Source organism: Watersipora subatra, chromosome 1 (assembly GCF_963576615.1).
Source record: "Watersipora subatra chromosome 1, tzWatSuba1.1, whole genome shotgun sequence".
Classification (NCBI taxonomy): Eukaryota; Metazoa; Bryozoa; class Gymnolaemata; order Cheilostomatida; family Watersiporidae; genus Watersipora; species Watersipora subatra.
In genome coordinates, this window is record NC_088708.1 from 40,857,969 (window position 1) to 40,879,956 (window position 21,988).

At 36.1% G+C, this 21,988-nt stretch overlaps 1 protein-coding gene and 1 long non-coding RNA gene across 2 annotated transcripts; both read left to right on the plus strand.

Moving 5' to 3' along the window:
- LOC137396629 (uncharacterized) lies at window positions 1-3,889 on the plus strand. The gene is made up of 3 exons (XR_010978585.1): window positions 1-46; window positions 2,458-2,595; window positions 3,842-3,889. It is a non-coding gene; the product is annotated as an uncharacterized lncRNA (long non-coding RNA).
- Window positions 3,890-3,900: 11 nt separating this feature from the next.
- Window positions 3,901-11,626, plus strand: LOC137387617 (glucose-6-phosphate exchanger SLC37A4-like). The gene is made up of 5 exons (XM_068074097.1): window positions 3,901-3,938; window positions 5,600-5,829; window positions 6,180-6,535; window positions 6,972-7,110; window positions 11,442-11,626. Exons 1-5 carry the CDS (start codon window positions 3,901-3,903, stop codon window positions 11,624-11,626), a joined length of 948 nt encoding a protein of 315 aa, XP_067930198.1.
- Window positions 11,627-21,988: the final 10,362 nt, after the last annotated feature.

Consider the following 21,988-nt stretch of genomic DNA (forward strand, 5'->3'; position numbering starts at 1 on the left):
CTGCCCCATCTACTCCTTGAACAGTACATGAGCAGCTATGAAGTGGGTGAGTTTTTATATTAATTGCCTGTTATATTCACCTGCGCTGTTCCTTTATTAGACTACAATGTGTAATTTTATCAATCTCAGTAGGCATACAGAAAGCCACGTGTGTCTCACCGTGCAGCAAGCCGGTAATTGTTCCTATAATAAAATTCTCAATACTTAAAAAGACTCATCAATATGAATTTTTGCATTTAAACCTCATTATGAAGTTTGTGTTGCTTGCAAAACTAGGAAGCAGTTTTTAGAGTAAGTTCCATGGAAACATTGCAAGCAATTGTTTCTCACAAGACATGAAAATGAGAGTTGTCTTCTTTTCATTTAAATAAACATCAAAAAATGACTAGACTAGTTTTTATACCGATAAATTGAAATTTATTGCTGTTTGATGAGCCTTTACATAAAGGAGTTCTTAACTTCACATTATTACAAACTGTTCAACTTAAATTTTTGGTGAGCAGCTTGTGAATATCTTTATTGTCTATCAATGATGTCTTTATTGATCAATTGGAGAGTGTTTTAGTAACTGCTGCTATATCTTCTGCTACTGCTAGAATTGCCTTTCCTTTAGTCTGTCCTGACTCTCACTCCTACACCTACATTGTATATGTATCAGTGTTCTACTGCTTCGTTCATTGCTTTCCCTCTCTCCCTCTCTCCCTTTCTGTCCTCTCTCCCTCTCTCTCCCTCTCTCCCCCTCTATCTCTCTCTTTCTTCCTCTCTTTCTTCTCTGTCCTTCTCCTTCTCTCTCTCTCTCTCTCTCTCTCTCTCTCTCTCTCTCTCTCTCTTCCTCTCTCTCTCTCTTCCTCCCTCCCTCCCTCTCTCTCTCTCTCTCTTCCTCTCTCTCTCTCTCTTCCCCCTCTCTTTCCCTCTCTCTCCCTCTCTCTCCCTCTCTTGCCCCGCCTCTTTTTCCCTCTCCCTCCCTCTCTTTCCCCCCTCTCTTTCCCTCTCTCTCCCTCTCTCTCCCTCTCTGTCTCCCTCTCTCTTTCTGCTTCTTTCCCTCACTCCCTTCCTCTCTTTCTCCCTCTCTGTCTCCCTCTCTTTCTCTCTTTTTCCCTCTCTCTCCCTCTCTGTCTCCCTCTCTCTTTCCCTCTCCGTCTCCCTCTCGGTCTTTCTTTTTCTCTCTCTTAATGACATCTACAGTTCAAGTCATTCATCTCTCTGAGCTCCATGCTGTTAATAAAGTCTACGGCACTGTTCACTTTTACTGTATCTACTCTGACCTTATCTTTAGATCATTCAAAGTTGGAGTTGTTTTTCCTGTAAGCATGTTGCTGGTTTTATATACTAATCTATTATCTCTGTCTGCTGTTGGAATGGTTGGGGGGTCTCTTGTTTCTCCAGGTGAACTCCCGCTAGTTTTGTTGTCAACACATATTTTTTTCTGATGTTTTTCTTCCTGTGTGTTATCTTTAATCTTGCTGATAGTAGCTTACTCAGAACTCAGTTCTTCATCTCTTCCAGTTCTAAGCTACATATGTAGCAACATATGTAGCTTAGAACGGGGAGAGCTGAAGATATTAAACTATTTATTCTTATAATTTTAGTCTTATTCTGCAATTCTTTAGTAAGTTACATTGAATTTTCCCTGTTCCTTTCATTCCCCGAGTCATTCTTTGTAATAGCTTTAGTGCTGGTAATAGCAATAGTAGTAATGGTAGTAGTAGTAATAGTATTAGTAATAGTAATAGTAGTAGTAGTAATAGTAGTAGCAGTAATATTAGTAGTAATTGCAGTAGTAGTAGCAGTTGCAGTGGTAGTAGTAGTAGTAGTAGTAGCAGTATCAGTGATAGTAGTAGCAGTAATATTAGTAGTAATTGCAGTAGTAGTAGCCGTTGCAGTGGTAGTAGTAGTAGCAGTAGTAGTAGCAGTATCAGTAATAGTAGTAGCAGTAATATTAGTAGTAATTGCAGTAGTAGTAGCAGTTGCAGTGGTAGTAGTAGTAGTAGTAGTAGCAGTAGTAGTAGCAGTATCAGTAATAGTAGTAGCAGTAATATTAGTAGATATTGCAGTAGTAGTAGCCGTTGCAGTGGTAGTAGTAGTAGTAGTAGTAGCAGTAGTAGTAGCAGTATCAGTAATAGTAGTAGCAGTAATATTATTAGTAATTGCAGTAGTAGTAGCAGTTGCAGTAGTAGCAGTAGCAGTAGTAGTAGTAGTAGTGGTGGCAGTAGTAGAAGTAATTAAATCCTTGGTATCGTGTGTTGCAATATTTTTAATAAAATTATTGAACAAGATAATGAGATGGTAACCGGTGTTAAAATAGTAATGGCTGTGAGTATCACTAAACTCTGCATGAGCACTAATTGCAAGCAGTGCTAAGCTGCACCCGCTATCGCTAGGAGTAAATAAATTCTATAAGCTGATTTCAATAGTCCTTGACATAATGACAGGCTTAACTAAGTTATTCTGTTGCAGGTATGATTCTGAGCACACAAACGATAACGTACACATTTAGTCGGTTCTTCTCTAGCTGGGCTACAGACCACTATACACCAAAACTTATGCTGGCTGGTGGTCTCTTTTTCAGTGGAGTCGTTATGCTTTCTCTTGCAGGTGAATGTCTAACTTAATATTTAACATCGAGTCAGGTCGTCTCACTTCAGCTAAGCGACATGTTGACAAGCATTTTGGTTTGGTGATTTTCCTGCACCCTCTTATTCTGCTAAATATCAGAGTTACACGAATCCGGTCAAAACGTGTGAACTAAAGATATGTCTCCACAACAATCTTTTCTATAAAATTCTTTTAATAAATTTGGAAGCTGGTAGCTCAAAATAATCTATTTTTTATACTTTTATGCTTGTTTTCACAATCAATAGGCATGTTGAGATTGCCTTATAATTATTATTATAATCTTTTGGTCAATTTCCACTTCCTGTTTGATAAAATAATCTATGAGTTATCTTGCAATCTGTTAACAAGCACATGCTAATCAAGTCTACAAACAGGACTAAAATAAATGTAAGCATTAAACAGCTATTATAGGCTACGCAACAGTAAAGGTGTGCTGTTCATCTGCTCAGTTGATGACAATATTTTTTAATTAACAGATTTTTTCTCTTGATAAAAACAGTCAATTGATAAATAAAGAGAAGCGAGCTTGACTTTTTTATTTTCATTACATGTATTTTTTATATTCCATGTATATTTATTTATACTATTATTTATTTTATAATTCATTTGTTTTATTATCATAATTATTATAATCAATTAGTACCCTGACAGACCAATGTGCTGTAAAAGGTCATCAGGTGTAATAACTATTCCTACAATTGTTCCTTAAATCTAGTGGGTGTCGACTTGTGCAGTTGTTAGACTATCATGCTCAAGGTTAGGAGTTCAATCCTGTATGCTGTGTTGTTTTTGTAACCCTTAACAGTAGTGTCGGACATACAGACAGACATCACTCTTATTATAATAAAGATATAGTAAAGAATAATTCATTTTGTATTCATAAATTATTGTAGCCTAGTTCATGTTGGTAATTATTTAGAATTATCTCATATAGATTAACACGGTTACAAAGCAGTTGCAGCTGTATTTAGCAAGCCTTAGGTCCTAGAAATATTGAAACTTTATGTAGCAAAGACCTTCAAGTCAAATGTTTCATTGACATGATGGCTACTTCCTTGACTTTTGCTATAGTGTAAACCAAAATATAATCGATACTCCTTTGATATGCAAGGTCATAGACATAAAGGACATGCAAGTCAATTTGGGTGAGCTACATTTATTGTCTGACCTCACAACAGATCGATGGTGCAGCATCATTGACATAAAGTTATCCTATATATTGTAGACCAGGAAGACTGGGTGAACATTGTACTTCTGTACACTGCAAATGGAGTGGCTCAAGGTATGGGGTGGCCTGCTGTAAGCAAGATGATCAGAGCTTGGTGAGTACGAGTGAGTATCATCATTAACTTACAGTGCTAAGGCTATACTCATAATCAGTTTGAGGTGGTATGACTTGCTTACTGTTGACTTGTGGTTCTAAGACTAGACTACTAGTAAGTAAGGGTGTTATATCTACGATTACTGTTGGCTTATGAGCATTATTAGCTTATGGTGCTAAGGCTGTGACCATTAGTAACTTATGGTGCTAAGGTTGCGAACATTATTAGCGTATGGTGCTCATACTTGCCAAGTCTCCCAGTTGGGCCGGGACCCTCCAGTTTTTTAAGTCAGTCTCCCTTTTGCTCCAAATCTCCCATTTTCCTCCAGCTTTTTCAATAAAAGTAGTGGTTTAATTTTTTACTTCCCGTTTTCCCTTTGTTTACTAGTTGCGAGCTTGCATCATCATACAAAGTTAGCAACAATGAAACATATCGCTATTAAACCGTATGTTTGCCATAAAACCTGGGCTATTCAAATTTAGCAACATTGATGTCTAACGATTTGCTCTACAGTTTTTTATCAATAAACAAAGAATATACATGGAGCTGTGACATATCGTTGGCAAACGACCATGACCTCACATTGATAGTGGAGTACCTGAACATTAAAGAAAATCGTGAGAGGGTCTCCTATGTAGGTACCAATGAAAAAATATAAACTTCACTAAGAAATCTAGGCTTCAGATTCAACTACTACATTTGCCGTTAATCTCACGCTTTTTTTTCTCAACTACTTGGCAAGTATGATGGTGCTAAGGCTATAAGCATTAGTAACTTATGGTGCTAAGGCTATGTACATTATTAGTTTATTGTATTAAGGCTATGAGCACTATTAACTTATAGTGCTAGGCTATGTCTGATTACCAGGTAGCATACCACGATTTTGTTTTTCTGCAAAGCCCAACTATCACATAAGGCTTTCTATTGGTTTACACTGCATGGTATGACTGTCACAGGTTTTTTATTGGCTTAAACTGCTTGCATCGTGCATACTGTTGTTTTTGTCTGATTATGCTGAACTGTTAGGGATGGTAGAACATGTTCTGTACTAAAAGGGACAATTAGGGTTTGAAAGATCCTGTTAGCATGACTTCAACTCTCCCATTTGAATTTAATACTTCGCTGTTAAAGTTGCGGTATTCACAAGAGTCGAAGTTAGGAAACCCAGTGAGATGGAATGCTGCAGAATTTGCTCAGCGAAATAAATAAGAACCAGGTGTTCTGCTTTAGCTAAATTGTTTTCGTGCTGCTTTTTAAGGAGATGACATGGTAGGTAGTATTTGTTTATCACGATGACACATTTTTAATTGAGTATCGCTTGTATCCCGCCAGGCCATTATATAATGTTTTGATGAAATGCTTTTGTCATTTAATGCGATACTTAAAATCATGAAGTCTATTTTATTACTCAACTAAATTCACTCAATTTTTTATTTGTGTAAATCCTTGTTTAATAAGAGACAGCTGATCTGTTTTACCTTTTTTGGCGTTTTTGTTCTATTGTCAAACAGCTTTTTTCACAAAATCATGGCAGATTAACAAACATAATAGTATACATACAGTTATGACTATGTATACTATTATAGCTCAACCCCTTTTTGGCTACTTTTTGCATTCATATGGTTAGCTATGACATGGTGACACGAAGCAATTGTCCTCAGGTTTCCCCCAACACAGTTTGGATTGTGGTATGCCTTGGTATGTACTGTACCCAACGCCATTGCAACCGTAGGACCAAACCTTGCAGCTGGACTCTGCGTAAACTACGGATGGAGGGTGTCTGTGCAAATTCCCGCTCTTATCGCTTTATTCGCTTCTCCTATTGTGGGCTATGTTGCCGTGGACAGGCCTTCAGATGTTGGATATGAAGACCAGTTGAGCCTGTCTGGAGGTAAGAAAACACAGCGCGGTCACAGCATATATTCTGTTATATTTCATTATTTAATTTTATATTATATCAAATTATTTAATTTTATATATTTTCATATTGTATCATATTACATTATGATTGTTTAATATAATAATATTATATTAAAAAACCTTCACAGTCACTTTCAAGCATATATTAGTAGCATTTTAAGGCTTAAAATTAATCCGAGAAAGAGTTAATGGAATATAATATAATAAATAACAAATAGATTTGTGCCTTGAACTGTCAAAGAACTAACTCTAATGTATCAACTCTAATTTACCCCACGATATGAAAATATTATCTTAGTAAGCTTTGCTTTTATATTTCAGGAGTTTTGCAAGGGCATTGGTCAGATCTGGCAGGGAGTGATTTCATGGCTCTATTGGCTTCGACTCTCTGTCTCTTATCTCTAGTAAAAACCACCTGCATGGAGTGGGGCTCTACGTATCTTACTAATGATCGTGGAGTGTCTTCCTACTTCTCTTCCAGTTATCTTGTAGCTATGGATGTAGGAGGAATTTTAGGAAGCATTGTGGTGGGCGCGTGCACAGACTTTATGGTCGCCAGACAATATTACCTCAAAACTGGCCAGTCACCTCGCATGATTGTTGTACAGCTCTGTGTTGCTGGATCCTGTCTGTTTCTCAATCTCTTGATTTTTTCTATAGACCCAGACACCGAGAGGGTAAATATCTATAAATGTTTGTACAACTAGTACGTATGTATAACTTTTATATTGGTTTTAAAAATCAACAGCAAAATGAAATTTTTTATTACATACAAAAAGAAAGAATTCAATGAAAACACAGAAATTATTCAGTGATTGTAACAAAAGTGTTTTAAAAGTTGGTAATCTAATAGTATTGCGGAGGAGTCGAGATGGTGAATAGAAGGTTATAGTAACAGAAAGTTCATAAACTGGAACATGCGATCGTGTATGTATTATGCCGGTGTCACGGAATAGAAAACGATGTTTGTCATATGTGTAGAAGAATAAATACAAAATGGCAGAGTTTACACCGGATCTTTAAACCTGTAATAAAAATGTAAATTGTAAACATAAAGTTGAGAATTTCTTATGTAAAAGGAAAGTTAATAGAATATGTTGTGCTATTTTTCAGGGCTATATAGTAGGAGTAGGATTCTGTCTGGGTTTCTGTATATACGGGGCCATCAGTCTCCTTGGCACAGTCACTATTGAGGTAGCACCCATTCATATCACTGGAGCTGCTCACGCTATCGTCGGTGTTGCTTCAAATGGTACGTAAAGGGCAAAAAACTTTCTAAAGGCTAGGTTGGCTTGAATACACTTACATGTCAGGCTTGGTAAGTGCCACAAGTTCTGAGCTGAGCCATACATGTTTAGTCAATATAGATGCATATATAGTTTCACTATTATTCACCTTTGCTTTTATTTCTCATCATTTTATTCTGTGTTTATTGTTCATGTTTGTGTAGTTTATGGACATATGGCATGGTTGACTGTGACTACTGCATAGTGTGTTGGATTATGTACATATGGCATGGTTGACTGTGACTACTGCGTAGTGTGTTTGATTATGGACATATGGCATGGTTGACTGTGACTACTGCATAGTGTGTTGGATTATGTACATATGGCATGGTTGACTGTGACTACTGCGTAGTGTGTTTGATTATGGACATATGGCATGGTTGACTGTGACTACTGCGTAGTGTGTTGGATTATGTACATATGGCATGGTTGACTGTGACTACTGCATAGTGTGTTGGATTATGGACATATGGCATGGTTGACTGTGACTACTGCGTAGTGTGTTTGATTATGGACATATGGCATGGTTGACTGTGACTACTGCGTAGTGTGTTGGATTATGGACATATGGCATGGTTGACTGTGACTACTGCGTAGTGTGTTGGATTATGGACATATGGCATGGTTGACTGTGACTACTGCGTAGTGTGTTGGATTATGGACATATGGCATGGTTGACTGTGACTACTGCGTAGTGTGTTTGATTATGGACATATGGCATGGTTGACTGTGACTACTGCATAGTGTGTTGGATTATGGACATATGGCATGGTTGACTGTGACTACTGCATAGTGTGTTTGATTATGTACATATGGCATGGTTGACTGTGACTACTGCATAGTGTGTTTGATTATGGACATATGGCATGGTTGGCTGTGACTACTGCATAGTGTGTTTGATTATGTACATATGGCATGGTTGACTGTGACTACTGCGTAGTGTGTTTGATTATGTACATATGGCATGGTTGACTGTGACTACTGCATAGTGTGTTGGATTATGGACATACAGCATGGTTGACTGTGACTACTGCGTAGTGTGTTTGATTATGGACATATGGCATGGTTGGCTGTGACTACTGCATAGTGTGTTGGATTATGGACATATGGCATGGTTGACTGTGACTACTGCATAGTGTGTTTGATTATGTACATATGGCATGGTTGACTGTGACTACTGCATAGTGTGTTTGATTATGGACATATGGCATGGTTGGCTGTGACTACTGCATAGTGTGTTGGATTATGGACATATGGCATGGTTGACTGTGACTACTGCATAGTGTGTTTGATTATGTACATATGGCATGGTTGACTGTGACTACTGCATAGTGTGTTTGATTATGGACATATGGCATGGTTGGCTGTGACTACTGCATAGTGTGTTTGATTATGTACATATGGCATGGTTGACTGTGACTACTGCGTAGTGTGTTTGATTATGTACATATGGCATGGTTGACTGTGACTACTGCATAGTGTGTTGGATTATGGACATACAGCATGGTTGACTGTGACTACTGCGTAGTGTGTTTGATTATGGACATATGGCATGGTTGGCTGTGACTACTGCATAGTGTGTTGGATTATGGACATATGGCATGGTTGACTGTGACTACTGCATAGTGTGTTTGATTATGTACATATGGCATGGTTGACTGTGACTACTGCATAGTGTGTTTGATTATGGACATATGGCATGGTTGGCTGTGACTACTGCATAGTGTGTTTGATTATGTACATATGGCATGGTTGACTGTGACTACTGCGTAGTGTGTTTGATTATGTACATATGGCATGGTTGACTGTGACTACTGCATAGTGTGTTGGATTATGGACATATGGCATGGTTGACTGTGACTACTGCATAGTGTGTTTGATTATGTACATATGGCATGGTTGACTGTGACTACTGCATAGTGTGTTTGATTATGGACATATGGCATGGTTGGCTGTGACTACTGCATAGTGTGTTTGATTATGTACATATGGCATGGTTGACTGTGACTACTGCATAGTGTGTTTGATTATGTACATATGGCATGGTTGGCTGTGACTACTGCATAGTGTGTTTGATTATGTACATATGGCATGGTTGGCTGTGACTACTGCATAGTGTGTTTGATTATGTACATATGGCATGGTTGACTGTGACTACTGCATAGTGTGTTTGATTATGTACATATGGCATGGTTGACTGTGACTACTGCATAGTGTGTTGGATTATGTACATATGGCATGGACATATGGCATGGTTGGCTGTGACTACTGCATAGTGTGTTTGATTATGTACATATGGCATGGTTGACTGTGACTACTGCATAGTGTGTTGGATTATGTACATATGGCATGGACATATGGCATGGTTGGCTGTGACTACTGCATAGTGTGTTTGATTATGTACATATGGCATGGTTGACTGTGACTACTGCATAGTGTGTTTTATTATGTACATATGGCATGGTTGACTGTGACTACTGCATAGTGTGTTGGATTATGTACATATGGCATGGACATATGGCATGGTTGGCTGTGACTACTGCATAGTGTGTTTGATTATGTACATATGGCATGGTTGACTGTGACTACTGCATAGTGTGTTGGATTATGTACATATGGCATGGACATATGGCATGGTTGGCTGTGACTACTGCATAGTGTGTTTGATTATGTACATATGGCATGGTTGACTGTGACTACTGCATAGTGTGTTGGATTATGTACATACAGCATGGTTGACTGTGACTACTGCATAGTGTGTTGGATTATGGACATATGGCATGGACATACAGCATGGTTGACTGTGACTACTGCATAGTGTGTTTGATTATGTACATATGGCATGGTTGACTGTGACTACTGCATAGTGTGTTGGATTATGTACATACAGCATGGTTGACTGTGACTACTGCATAGTGTGTTGGATTATGGACATATGGCATGGACATACAGCATGGTTGACTGTGACTACTGCATAGTGTGTTGGATTATGTACATATGGCATGGTTGACTGTGACTACTGCATAGTGTGTTTGATTATGTACCTATGGCATGGTTGACTGTGACTACTGCATAGTGTGTTGGATTATGGACATATGGCATGGTTGGATGTGACTACTGCATAGTGTGTTTGATTATGGACATATGGCATGGTTGACTGTGACTACTGCATAGTGTGTTGGATTATGGACATACAGCATGGTTGACTGTGACTACTGCATAGTGTGTTGTATTATGGACATATGGCATGGTTGGATGTGACTACTGCATAGTGTGTTGGATTATGTACATATGGCATGGTTGGATGTGACTACTGCATAGTGTGTTTGATTATGTACATATGGCATGGTTGACTGTGACTACTGCATAGTGTGTTGGATTATGGACATACAGCATGGTTGAATGTGACTACTGCATAGTGTGTTGGATTATGTACATATGGCATGGTTGACTGTGACTACTGCATAGTGTGTTGGATTATGGACATACAGCATGGTTGACTGTGACTACTGCATAGTGTGTTGGATTATGGACATATGGCATGGTTGAATGTGACTACCGCATAGTGTATTGGATTATGGACATATGGCATGGTTGGATGTGACTACTGCATAGTATGTTGGATTATGTACATATGGCATGGTTGACTGTGACTACTGCATAGTGTGTTGGATTATGGACATATGGCATGGTTGGCTGCTGTTACTACTGCAGTGTGCTGGAATATGTACATAACCACTGAGCACGATTGGTGTGAAATGCTCAAATCTATTCAAGAATTTTTTAGAACTTTTATTTTAGTTTATAAGCAGGCAGTGCTCTGCAGTCAGAATCAACCCTACTTCAGAAGTTATCGGATAACTTAATATTTAGTTGAGATACTATATGTAACTAAATTTAGTTCTATTCCAACGACAGATCGAGGTTGTTCGTCTTACTGGTCCGGTTATAGTGAAGTAGTTGGAAACTGCTAAACAGCAGGTTGTTATATGAAATAATTGGGTCACCTTGCAGCCGTAGTAAAGGGCAGGTCTGTACTTGATGTAAGTGGCAGGTTTCCATATGAAGTAGGTTGAGATGAGCCCGCAGTGCGCCATTATGGTGAAAAATACTCTTTTTCGCAATAAATATGTTTTCAATTTAGAAGTGTGGGAAGATGCGGAAAGAAATTTGTCGTAATATTTACTATCCGTTAATAATAACTAACCATACCTTTTTAGTTTCGTGTTCGCCTCTGAACAACACTCCTGTTTGTACATACTGGATCTGCGACAGCAGCTATGTTATGTTATTGTAGTTGGCTCCATTGTTGCTGGAATACCAATCAAGCACATAGCAAACACATGGAGCTGGTATCATGTGTTCCTCGGGTTGAACATTGTAAGCACTTTAGTGTTCCTCTTTCTCATAGTTGGCAAAGAGATCAACGCTTCCTACTTGACTCATACGACTGGAGGACCAGCTAAGCTGAGGAAGTTATAAAACTTTGAATTTAGTCCTCTTCCACGTCTCGTGTCACTGTATCGTTGTCATCTTATTTCATATCGTTAATTGTTTACATGCAAGAGGTAATAAAATAATAAATTGCACTTTATGAGTCTTAAGTTTGCAAATTTATATAATATTTTTATTCATAATACTGCTCACGAGATAAACCTGCTAGCGTTTTACAAAAATAACTGCATATAAAAAGTGTTATTTGGTGAGACCTGCTATAGGCTATAACTGCTACACCATCTTCACTCTTTTATCTTGAGAAGCGATAAAGATCTCATTGATTTTACCAGCGATCCAAAGCAAATTTGCGAGGGCTGTATATATTTAAGACTAGCCTAATGCCCAGTGTTGTAAGGGTAATAGAATAATTACATGTACCTAATGAATTAGAGTAAGTCACCTGGAAAGCTAAATCTTTACTAAAACCTTTATTAAAACAATAGTCACATTTTGGTTCAGCTCAATCGTTACGTGTAACAGTCAACAGTACTAGTTATTAACCATAAGCAAGCGCTTTAAATGTGGATGTTTTAACCAATGTAATGACTATTTGCCCTATGAGTCCATTATATTTCGTGTCGCTTAATGATTAAGTTCGCTGCCTCTAGACCTGGAAGTCTCAAGATCAAATCCAGTGCCGCGTGAATTTTTCATTGCTAGATTTTAATTGGTGTAACTGGACATACGGTGTACTAACAGGACAAACACTGAGATGTATAAATATACACAGTTTGCATTCTATTTAGTACTGCTCAAATAGAAATGGGAACATGAGGCCTATGAGTTTGCATTTCATCAATAAAAATAAGTAACAATCGCGCAACATATGTTTCCAACTAACTCAATTCACGCATAGATCATCCAGCAAGAGTTCTGTACACAGTTTATAAATTCCACTAACTAACTCCACTAACAAACCACTCTGAACTAACTTTCCTTATACCGGACTTGCAATTATGTCCCTATTTTTGGAAACGCAACAAGAAGGCTTTGATTTATAATACGTGTGGCTGTCTCCCCTCTACTTATTACACCAGTTGGCCAGACCAAGTGGTGGTTGTTTCCTCTACTTACTGTATAAGTTGGCCAGACCTTGTGGTGGTTGTCTCCCACCACTCACTACACCAGTTGGGCAGACCTAATGGTGATTGTCTCCCCTACTCAGGACACAAGTCAACCAGACCTAGTGGTTGTCGCTATTCTCTACTCAATACACTAGATGATCAGACCTAGAGGTGGTTGTCTCTCCCTACTCACTACAAGAGTCAGTCAGACCTAATAAAAGCATGTCAGTTGTTTGTACATCGATTGCTTCAGTGTGTTCTCACTTCTTCAAACCCCTATTATAAGCAATTCACTTGTAATGTAGATATATATATATATATATAAGCTTTATTATCACCTGTCAATACCGTTCAAAGCAAATTAGACTATGAGACAAAAAATTAAATAAAACAAACAAGAAAATTATCAGCTGATGTTTTACCCAAAACAGATAATTACTTACCATCTACCTCATTTCAAATGCTGTGATACATTAGTTGTAGCAGCAACGACTGAACTGTTATGTAAGTCAGCCATGACCGCCCGCTCCTGTGTTTACGTAAACTTGAAGATTTCGGCTATTTACATAGAGTTTTACCAATACTTGCTTTTGATCACATTCTAATAACACCTCTATATACAGTTTCACTCGAGGTCTGGTGTATAATATCCAGAAGTTTAGTTTCTTTAGCCAAGTACCCTGCTACAACTGCATTTCACAAATAATTCACTATAACATCTAGAACAATTGATTTCTTTGGGTTCTTTTAAAAGACAATGACAGAGAATATGTCTCCTTTACCAGAACTTGTGGTATTTTATTCCCCTCATCATACAATACAATTTTTCTACCTGTCACTTAAATCTGAAAGTAAGATGAACAATTTTTGAGGCTATTTATTTACAATCTTATTGTCCCTATGTACCTCTCACCAACCCAAGATTCAAAGGCTGGTTGATTGGTGCTATTATTAAAGCGTTAGTCTATGGTACTAGAAGTCCCGGGTTCAAATCCTGCATGATGCAGTTTTGTTTTACCAACTTCCAACCTTGGCTTCAGACGAACGAACACAACTTTTATTATAGTAAATATTTATTCTTAATGCGGTGTTACTGGACGCACCCTTTTAATATCCTCTCCTAAAACAGCTTACAATATAGAAGAATTTTCACCTTGTGTGGCTACCACATAGTACCATTTACTAGACTCGGTGAGAGATCCGTGCTCAAGTGAAATATTATGTATTTCAACAGCGATCAAGACTTCATGCAAAACTGTTTTTAGCTCTGTGGCCATCTTTACAACCTACAGCAAAGTTTCTGCTCAAGATGCTAACCTAACTCTTTAGCATTTCTAACCGACAAAAATAATAAGAAAATTCTATTTTAGCTGAATATTGTGTCGTATTTACTTTGTCAAATATTTAACTGTTGCTGCAGTTTTTTATTCTCTCAGTTTTTAGTTCTTTGCTCATTCTTTCTCTACTTGAACTTAACTACTTGAAGTTCACTACTTGAAGTTCTCTACTTGAAGTTCACTACTTGAAGTTCACTACTTGAAGTTCTCTATTTGAAGTTAACTACTTGAAGTTCGCTACTTGAAGTTCACTACTTGAAGTTCTCTACTTGAAGTTCACTTCTGAAGTTCTCTATTTGAAGTTAACTACTTGAAGTTCGCTACTTGAAGTTAACTACTTGAAGTTCTCTACTTGAAGTTCACTACTTGAAGTTCTCTACTTGAAGTTCACTACTTGAAGTTCTCTACTTGAAGTTCACTACTTGAAGTTCTCTACTTGAAGTTCTCTACTTGAAGTTCTCTATTTGAAGTTAACTACTTGAAGTTCGCTACTTGAAGTTCACTACTTGAAGTTCTCTACTTGAAGTTCACTACTTGAAGTTAACTACTTGAAGTTCACTACTTGAAGTTCACTACTTGAAGTTCACTACTTGAAGTTCTCTACTTGAAGTTCACTACTTGAAGTTCGCTACTTGAAGTTCACTACTTGAAGTTCTCTACTTGAAGTTCACTACTTGAAGTTCTCTACTTGAAGTTCACTACTTGAAGTTTGCTACTTGAAGTTCTCTACTTGAAGTTCACTACTTGAAGTTCGCTACTTGAAGTTCGCTACTTGAAGTTCACTACTTGAAGTTCACTACTTGAAGTTCTCTACTTGAACTTAACTACTTGAAGTTCTCTACTTGAAGTTCTCTACTTGAAGTTCTCTACTTGAAGTTCACTACTTGAAGTTCTCTACTTGAAGTTCACTACTCGAAGTTCACTACTCGAAGTTCTCTACTTGAAGTTCATTACTTGAAGCTCACTACTTGAAGTTCTCTATTTGAAGTTAACTACTTGAAGTTCTCTACTTGAAGTTCACTACTTGAAGTTCGCTACTTGAAGTTCACTACTTGAAGTTCTCTACTTGAAGTTCACTACTTGAAGTTCTCTACTTGAAGTTCACTACTTGAAGTTTGCTACTTGAAGTTCTCTACTTGAAGTTCACTACTTGAAGTTCGCTACTTGAAGTTCGCTACTTGAAGTTCACTACTTGAAGTTCACTACTTGAAGTTCTCTACTTGAACTTAACTACTTGAAGTTCTCTACTTGAAGTTCACTACTTGAAGTTCTCTACTTGAAGTTCACTACTTGAAGTTCTCTACTTGAAGTTCACTACTTGAAGTTCACTACTTGAAGTTCACTACTTGAAGTTCACTACTTGAAGTTCTCTACTTGAAGTTCACTACTTGAAGTTCGCTACTTGAAGTTCACTACTTGAAGTTCTCTACTTGAAGTTCACTACTTGAAGTTCTCTACTTGAAGTTCACTACTTGAAGTTTGCTATTTGAAGTTCTCTACTTGAAGTTCACTACTTGAAGTTCGCTACTTGAAGTTCACTACTTGAAGTTCGCTACTTGAAGTTCACTACTTGAAGTTCACTACTTGAAGTTCTCTGTTTGAAGTTTTCCGATTAAGGCTCTCTGCAGCACATTTGTCGCTGAAAGTTTTTCGTAGAAAGTTTTTTGCAGAAAGCTTCTCACTGAAATTCACCGTGTTAAGCCATCCACTTTTGATTCTTCACATGATCATTACCTTTACAGGTAATTTCTATCAATCATTTTATATTTAAAAATTATTCAGCTCTTTACTTTAAAATTACTGTACTTAACTCCTGACCCAATTACTGTACTTCACTCCTGACCCAATTACTGTACTTCACTCCTGACCCAATTACTGTACTTCATTCCTGACCCAATTACTGTACTTCACTCCTGACCCAACTTTTAACCTTCGTGTCGATTCATACATGAAGGCTTGACTGAGAATCAAATGTTAATTGATAAGTTTATTATGGTCTGTAATTTATTTGGCTGAAACGTAATCAGATTGTAGATATACCATGACAGCAAGGCATAGGAAAGGAGTATCATTTCAAAAAAGATAACCCTTGTCTTATGGTGGGGATGTTGGTCACATTGTTCAAACAAATGTGTTGAGGTTGAAAAATAAGTAGAGTGTACAGTTTTCAAAAACATATCACAAGGTTGATTTAAAAATTAATATATGCATTTTAGGCATACAGCACACCAAAAATTAACATATACACTTTGCTTTTCACAAATAATATATTTTATTTGAATAAAACAATTTATTTGCTTGAAATAACCTATTTTGCAATATTTTGTAGTCATCTTGTTTTGCTGATTTGATTTGTTTTTGAATATCACAATATAATAAAATATAAAAATATGGCATATCTCACTGTCTCATGTTAAATATCTACAACATACCGCTGTTGCATTTATTTAATATTTGTTTTATGGGTTCAAATTATAGCCAAAGTTTTAACTAAGTATTATATTGGTAAATAAACTGCAAATATGGATCTATTTGCACAAAATGTAGATTTTTCAACTCGTATTATTATTCGCATAAATTTTTTAGTTTATGCAAACAAAATAGCTAAAGCAAATTTAACTAGTTCAAAAATTCACAACAATGGGAAAACAGTGCAGAAGCAATTTTCAGCAAAATAACAAGCTTTTTAACAATTACATGTAAATTGTGTGGTAACTCACCATTCTCGTTCAGTTTTCAGCAAAATATTCTGTTGCGTTTACAAGTTATATTATAGCAGATTAATGAGAATTAGTATGATACTACATGCTACTAAGTTAGAGGAATGCTTGAAATACTAAAACATATTGTTGAACTAGGAAGAAATGACAGCAAGGAATGTCTGATTCGTCTGAGAATTCAGAGGAATACTTTGGCAGTGAACGATCTGGTAACGCTTCGGCCAGTGACGATGACGATAAAGGTATACGGATGCATTTTAGCTATATAGCTATATATATATATTGTGCAACAACTTGTAGGATCCTCTTAGCCCTTCGCTTTTAGAATCTTATGTATTTTGTCAATAACATAAAAACTAGATTTTGCTGTATTAGTTCTTCAGTAGTTTGCACTAGTGGCTATGACTACTTTGGTCTTAGGATTTTTTGTTGTTAAAACAATTTGGTGTGAGCTGATACAACTATAGGTTGGTTTTATAAGTTTGTACGAGTTGGTGTGCTTTGCGTCTTACTTCAGGCTCAGAATTGATTTTATTAGCTAGGATTGTAGGTTCTTTTCAGTTTATTAGTTGAATATGGCGTTGTGATTAGGGTTCACTTGACGCTGTTAGTTGATTGGGCTCGCTAAGACTGCAGTTTCTTACAAATTTTTCACCAAAATAAGCCAATGTATTTGTGATTTTACATTGGCTTATGAATTAACCAATTAATTTGATTAGAGTTTCTTTTAGTTTATGAGCTGATATGATTAAAGTTCGACTTTAGCCTATTTGTCTGCTATAATTAATATCAGGTTGTCTTTCTGTCAGTTTGCCCAAGTTGCTATATCTGTGGTTTCTCTTTATTCTATTAGTTGGGATGAGTTGATAAAAATGCTGTTTTTACTCATACTTTTTATTTGATTTGATATGAACGTGTCATCTTATTTTTGTTGGCTCGAGTTCGAATGCTTGAAGTTTTTCTCAACTTTGTCAGTTATCTTGAGTTTATAGGTCTTTATAGGTCTTTATATTTATAGGTTTTTCTTTGGTCTATACATTTACATTATTGCTGTATGTTGTGTTGGAAAAAAGAATTGGTCAACTATACCAAATGTACTGCTCTACCTACTGGTTAGTCAACTATACCAAATGTACTGCTCTACCTACTGGTTAGTCAACTATACCAAATGTACTGCTCTACCTACTGGTTAGTCAACTATACCAAATGTACTGCTCTACCTACTGGTTAGTCAACTATACCAAATGTACTGCTCTACCTACTGGTTAGTCAACTATACCAAATGTACTGCTCTACCTACTGGTTGGTCAACTATACCAAATGTACTGCTCTACCTACTGGTTAGTCAACTATACCAAATGTACTGCTCTACCTACTGGTTAGTCAACTATACCAAATGTACTGCTCTACCTACTGGTTAGTCAACTATACCAAATGTACTGCTCTACCTACTGGTTGGTCAAGAGGTAGAGCAGTACAAAGAAAAATATGAATAACTAGGAATGGATTTCAATTAAGAAGATGAGGTTTTTTTGTGAATCTTTTTTATCAAGTTGACTTGCTTTGAATGCGATAAGTTGACTTCTGCTGTAAAGTAACTTGCATCTCGTTACAGATGAATATCAAATATCCTTTGCCTCGTATCAGCTCTTCATGTTCCTCAGCTGCTTCGGGTCATATTGCATACTCTTATATAATCGACAAGCTTTCATATTTACGTTGCCTCATATTCTTGCCGAGAAATACATCAGTACCTACGAAGTAGGTAAGATTAATCCCCCATCATTATAAAAAGCTTAGTGTAATGCTGTATTTTTCAAGAGTAATTGCTAACTCTGACGATAAAACTCGACTTTTGTAAAAAAATTGGGACAAAATTTTTTTAGTTAATGATATCATTAATGCTATTTTACTCAGTTGTATATAATAATGTTTTACGTATTACATATATTGGACATATATCGGCTGTACAATGGAGCATATTATCTCTTGTAGCCCAGTTCTTAAAGGTTGACTTGCAACAACATTCACATTACAGTTATTTGGTATCAAAAGGCTCACCATCTCTTACTCTGCTGGGTTGTAAGTGCAAAACAAGTGAAAATGTGATTACAAGCTCTTGAAAGCTCAAAAACGAACAGTTAATCACAGCCATTACGAAAACGCCGGAGTTTGGAATATCTTTATTTCGACGGCGTGTACTCAAACGTATGGTTATTGGTTATGGTTATTAGTTATGGTTATTGGTTATGGTTATTCGTTATGGTTATTGTTGTGACACGTGATCTTATCACGTGAATTGGAAAGGCCAATAAAAGGCTCGATATAAAACGTTCCGTAGCACTAGTTTGTGATAAACACATCGGGTTTTACCAAAAAGCCCGTATCAAATATAGATGCTTGCTACTTTACCGTTTTGTTTCGGCTTGGTCTAATCGTCTAGCCGTAATCTGATCATGTGACCCATACTTCCTGCCAAACAGCGCGAATAATTTTTGCAGCACTTTTCGACTATCACAGGTGACCAACAGACTCGTCATTTTTATCAGAGGATGATATGCACTTCTTTGAGCTAAGATTAAAAAATTAAACAAATTTTTATGGTGGGTTTTGAGATATCACTGCTCAAAATGACAATTGCAATGATGATGATGAAATAGACGCGTAAGAACAATAGACATGTTTTATTGAATGCGAGAAGTAATCTTTTGGTAATCTTTTGGTAAATGCGTGAAGTATATCTGTGAAAATATTTCGATGAATGAGGTTGCATGAATGTGTAAACAGAAGCCATGGTGTTCAGTTATGTCCCAATTGAGCCGTTTTGGAGAGAGATTCCAATCTATGGCGTTTCCGTGATGGCTGCAACTAACTGTTCGTTTTTGAGCTTTTAAGAGCTTGTAATCACAGCTCCACATATTTTGCACCTACAACACAGCAGACAAAGAAAGACATGGTGAATCTTTTGATACCAAATAACTGTAAGTAGCATCCTACCATGTACCAGTATTTTTTGTTCTTCTTGATATGTTGCGGGTTGAATTCAGTGGAATATTATGCTATGCTATGTAATTGTATTACATAGCATTGTATTATACTACATTATTTTATTATATTGCATTAATTATTTTTATTGAAGCCTACTATTTTTTATTATAATATTAAATTGTAGTATAATAAATTATATTATAATGTAACATAATAAAAATTATTATAATGTAATATAATAAAATTATTAGAATAACATTTTTTATTGCAGTATTACTCAGTATATTAAAAATAATATAACATAATATAATGTATTTACTATATGTTACTGTTATATTATTTCATTTTTTATATTATCTTATAATACATTATATTATATCACATTGTCATATATTACATTCAACTTTATTACATTATAAGAAAACTTGCTCTAGTCTTTCGCTTTTTAATATGTGCTGTCTCTTTTCTGTCCAATCCTACTGTTGCTGTGGAGTGGCTCAGTGAAATTAACTCATTTGGCTATCTAATTCTTACTGACTAAACATGATGACAACTGAAACATTTTGTTTGTATATAAATATATCACTCTTATTGAGATATTTACAAAAATGTAAATAAATTTATGATAAATAGAAAACGATCAATATGAGTGAAAATTAGCAGGAAGATGATTTTTAGCCTGTTTAATGAATGTTGGAACTGTAGTATCTTGAGAATGTTTTTTCAGACAAGCTTTTATGTAAGCTCAGAAAATTATAATAAAATATAGTACAGCGAGCTGCTTGCTACTTTCTATTAGCATTTTTATTTTTTGAAAAAGGAGTGGACAATTCTTAATTGTTGGCTTTGTAACTACTTGTTCAAACTTGTGATATTTTTGTGACTGGTTTACCCATTTGCTGCTTAAATTTGTTAAAAGGCCGTTTACCAAGTACTCTCTGAATGATTCCTCCCACTCAACCATTCACTTCGATTTTTTCAGTTTCGTTGTTCTACACCTCCAATTTTTGCCATCTTTTTGTTTCTAGTTTTAAAATGCTTTCCTCTAATTATATGAGTAGTTTCACTTACATAAAATTTTTGATGTTTTTTCTTCTTACAAAAAAACTATAGACTAAGCTCTTATCCTTGTCTTTTTTATGACCTTTTTTAAGAGAGACCATACGTATTCAGTTCATCTCTTGTTAATTATATAATAATAGTAATAATAATAATAATAGTCATCATCAGAGTACATTATCTGTTGATAAATTTGTTTGGCTGTATTTTATAATGCTATTAAAAGTTACAATATATTACAACACATGATATAATTACTGAATATATTATGTTGCAGTCTGTGATGTTTTATGTTATGGTTATTTTTTGTGTAACATCATGTGAGCATTAAGTATTTATTTGAGAGTCAAAGAACTATAGACAGCACATATTATGTAGAACACTGCAAAAGTTTATATCAATAGCTGTTGATGAAGTAGGCCTTAAAATCTGAGGAATTCTCTTTGAAAGACACAATGGATCATGTCAGTCTTACTAGTGTTGTCATATATTTATCTGCTACATTATATTATAGGGAAGTACAGTAGAATAGAAAGGCGAAAACTGTCATCTGCTAACAAAAACTGACAATATGAAACAGTTGTGATTCTTTCATAATTACCATGTGCTACTAATAATATTGCCGCTGTCTCAGGTAGAACCGCAGTGGTTGTTGCTTATCTTGTCAGCTACAATAAAGAACAGCAATTATTACTAGCAAACAAACCAACTAATGGTTCATGTTGACCGTTCATACAATCATTCTCTACTAGAGCAGTATTGTAAGTACTTTCTAAGCATAGTTGTAGTTAGTATGATGTTTGTGCCGCTGTAAGTAGCATTCTATACTTACTGACTGTCTCTGTGAGAGACTTGGTTACCTTCTGGTGTGCACCTGGAAGATGTTGAAGCATAAATGTTGTTCTATCAATCTAATTGCTGTAGATAACTTTCATTTATTAGTAGTATGATATTTTTGTAGTTTTTTGGGCCCAAAAAGTGCTTTTTAACAAATTACCAGCTTATCATTCTCTCAACCTTGTACCAGTACGTCACACATTTATCACTTTTTCGTGTTAAACTTTTCATGTCCAAAGCAGTCTATAGCAGTAACGTTGGTTTGGGGCTCTGCCAAATGCGTTGCAGTAATTTATGAACCTAGCTTAAGTATTTGCTAGAACAGCTGGTTTTCGCTATAAT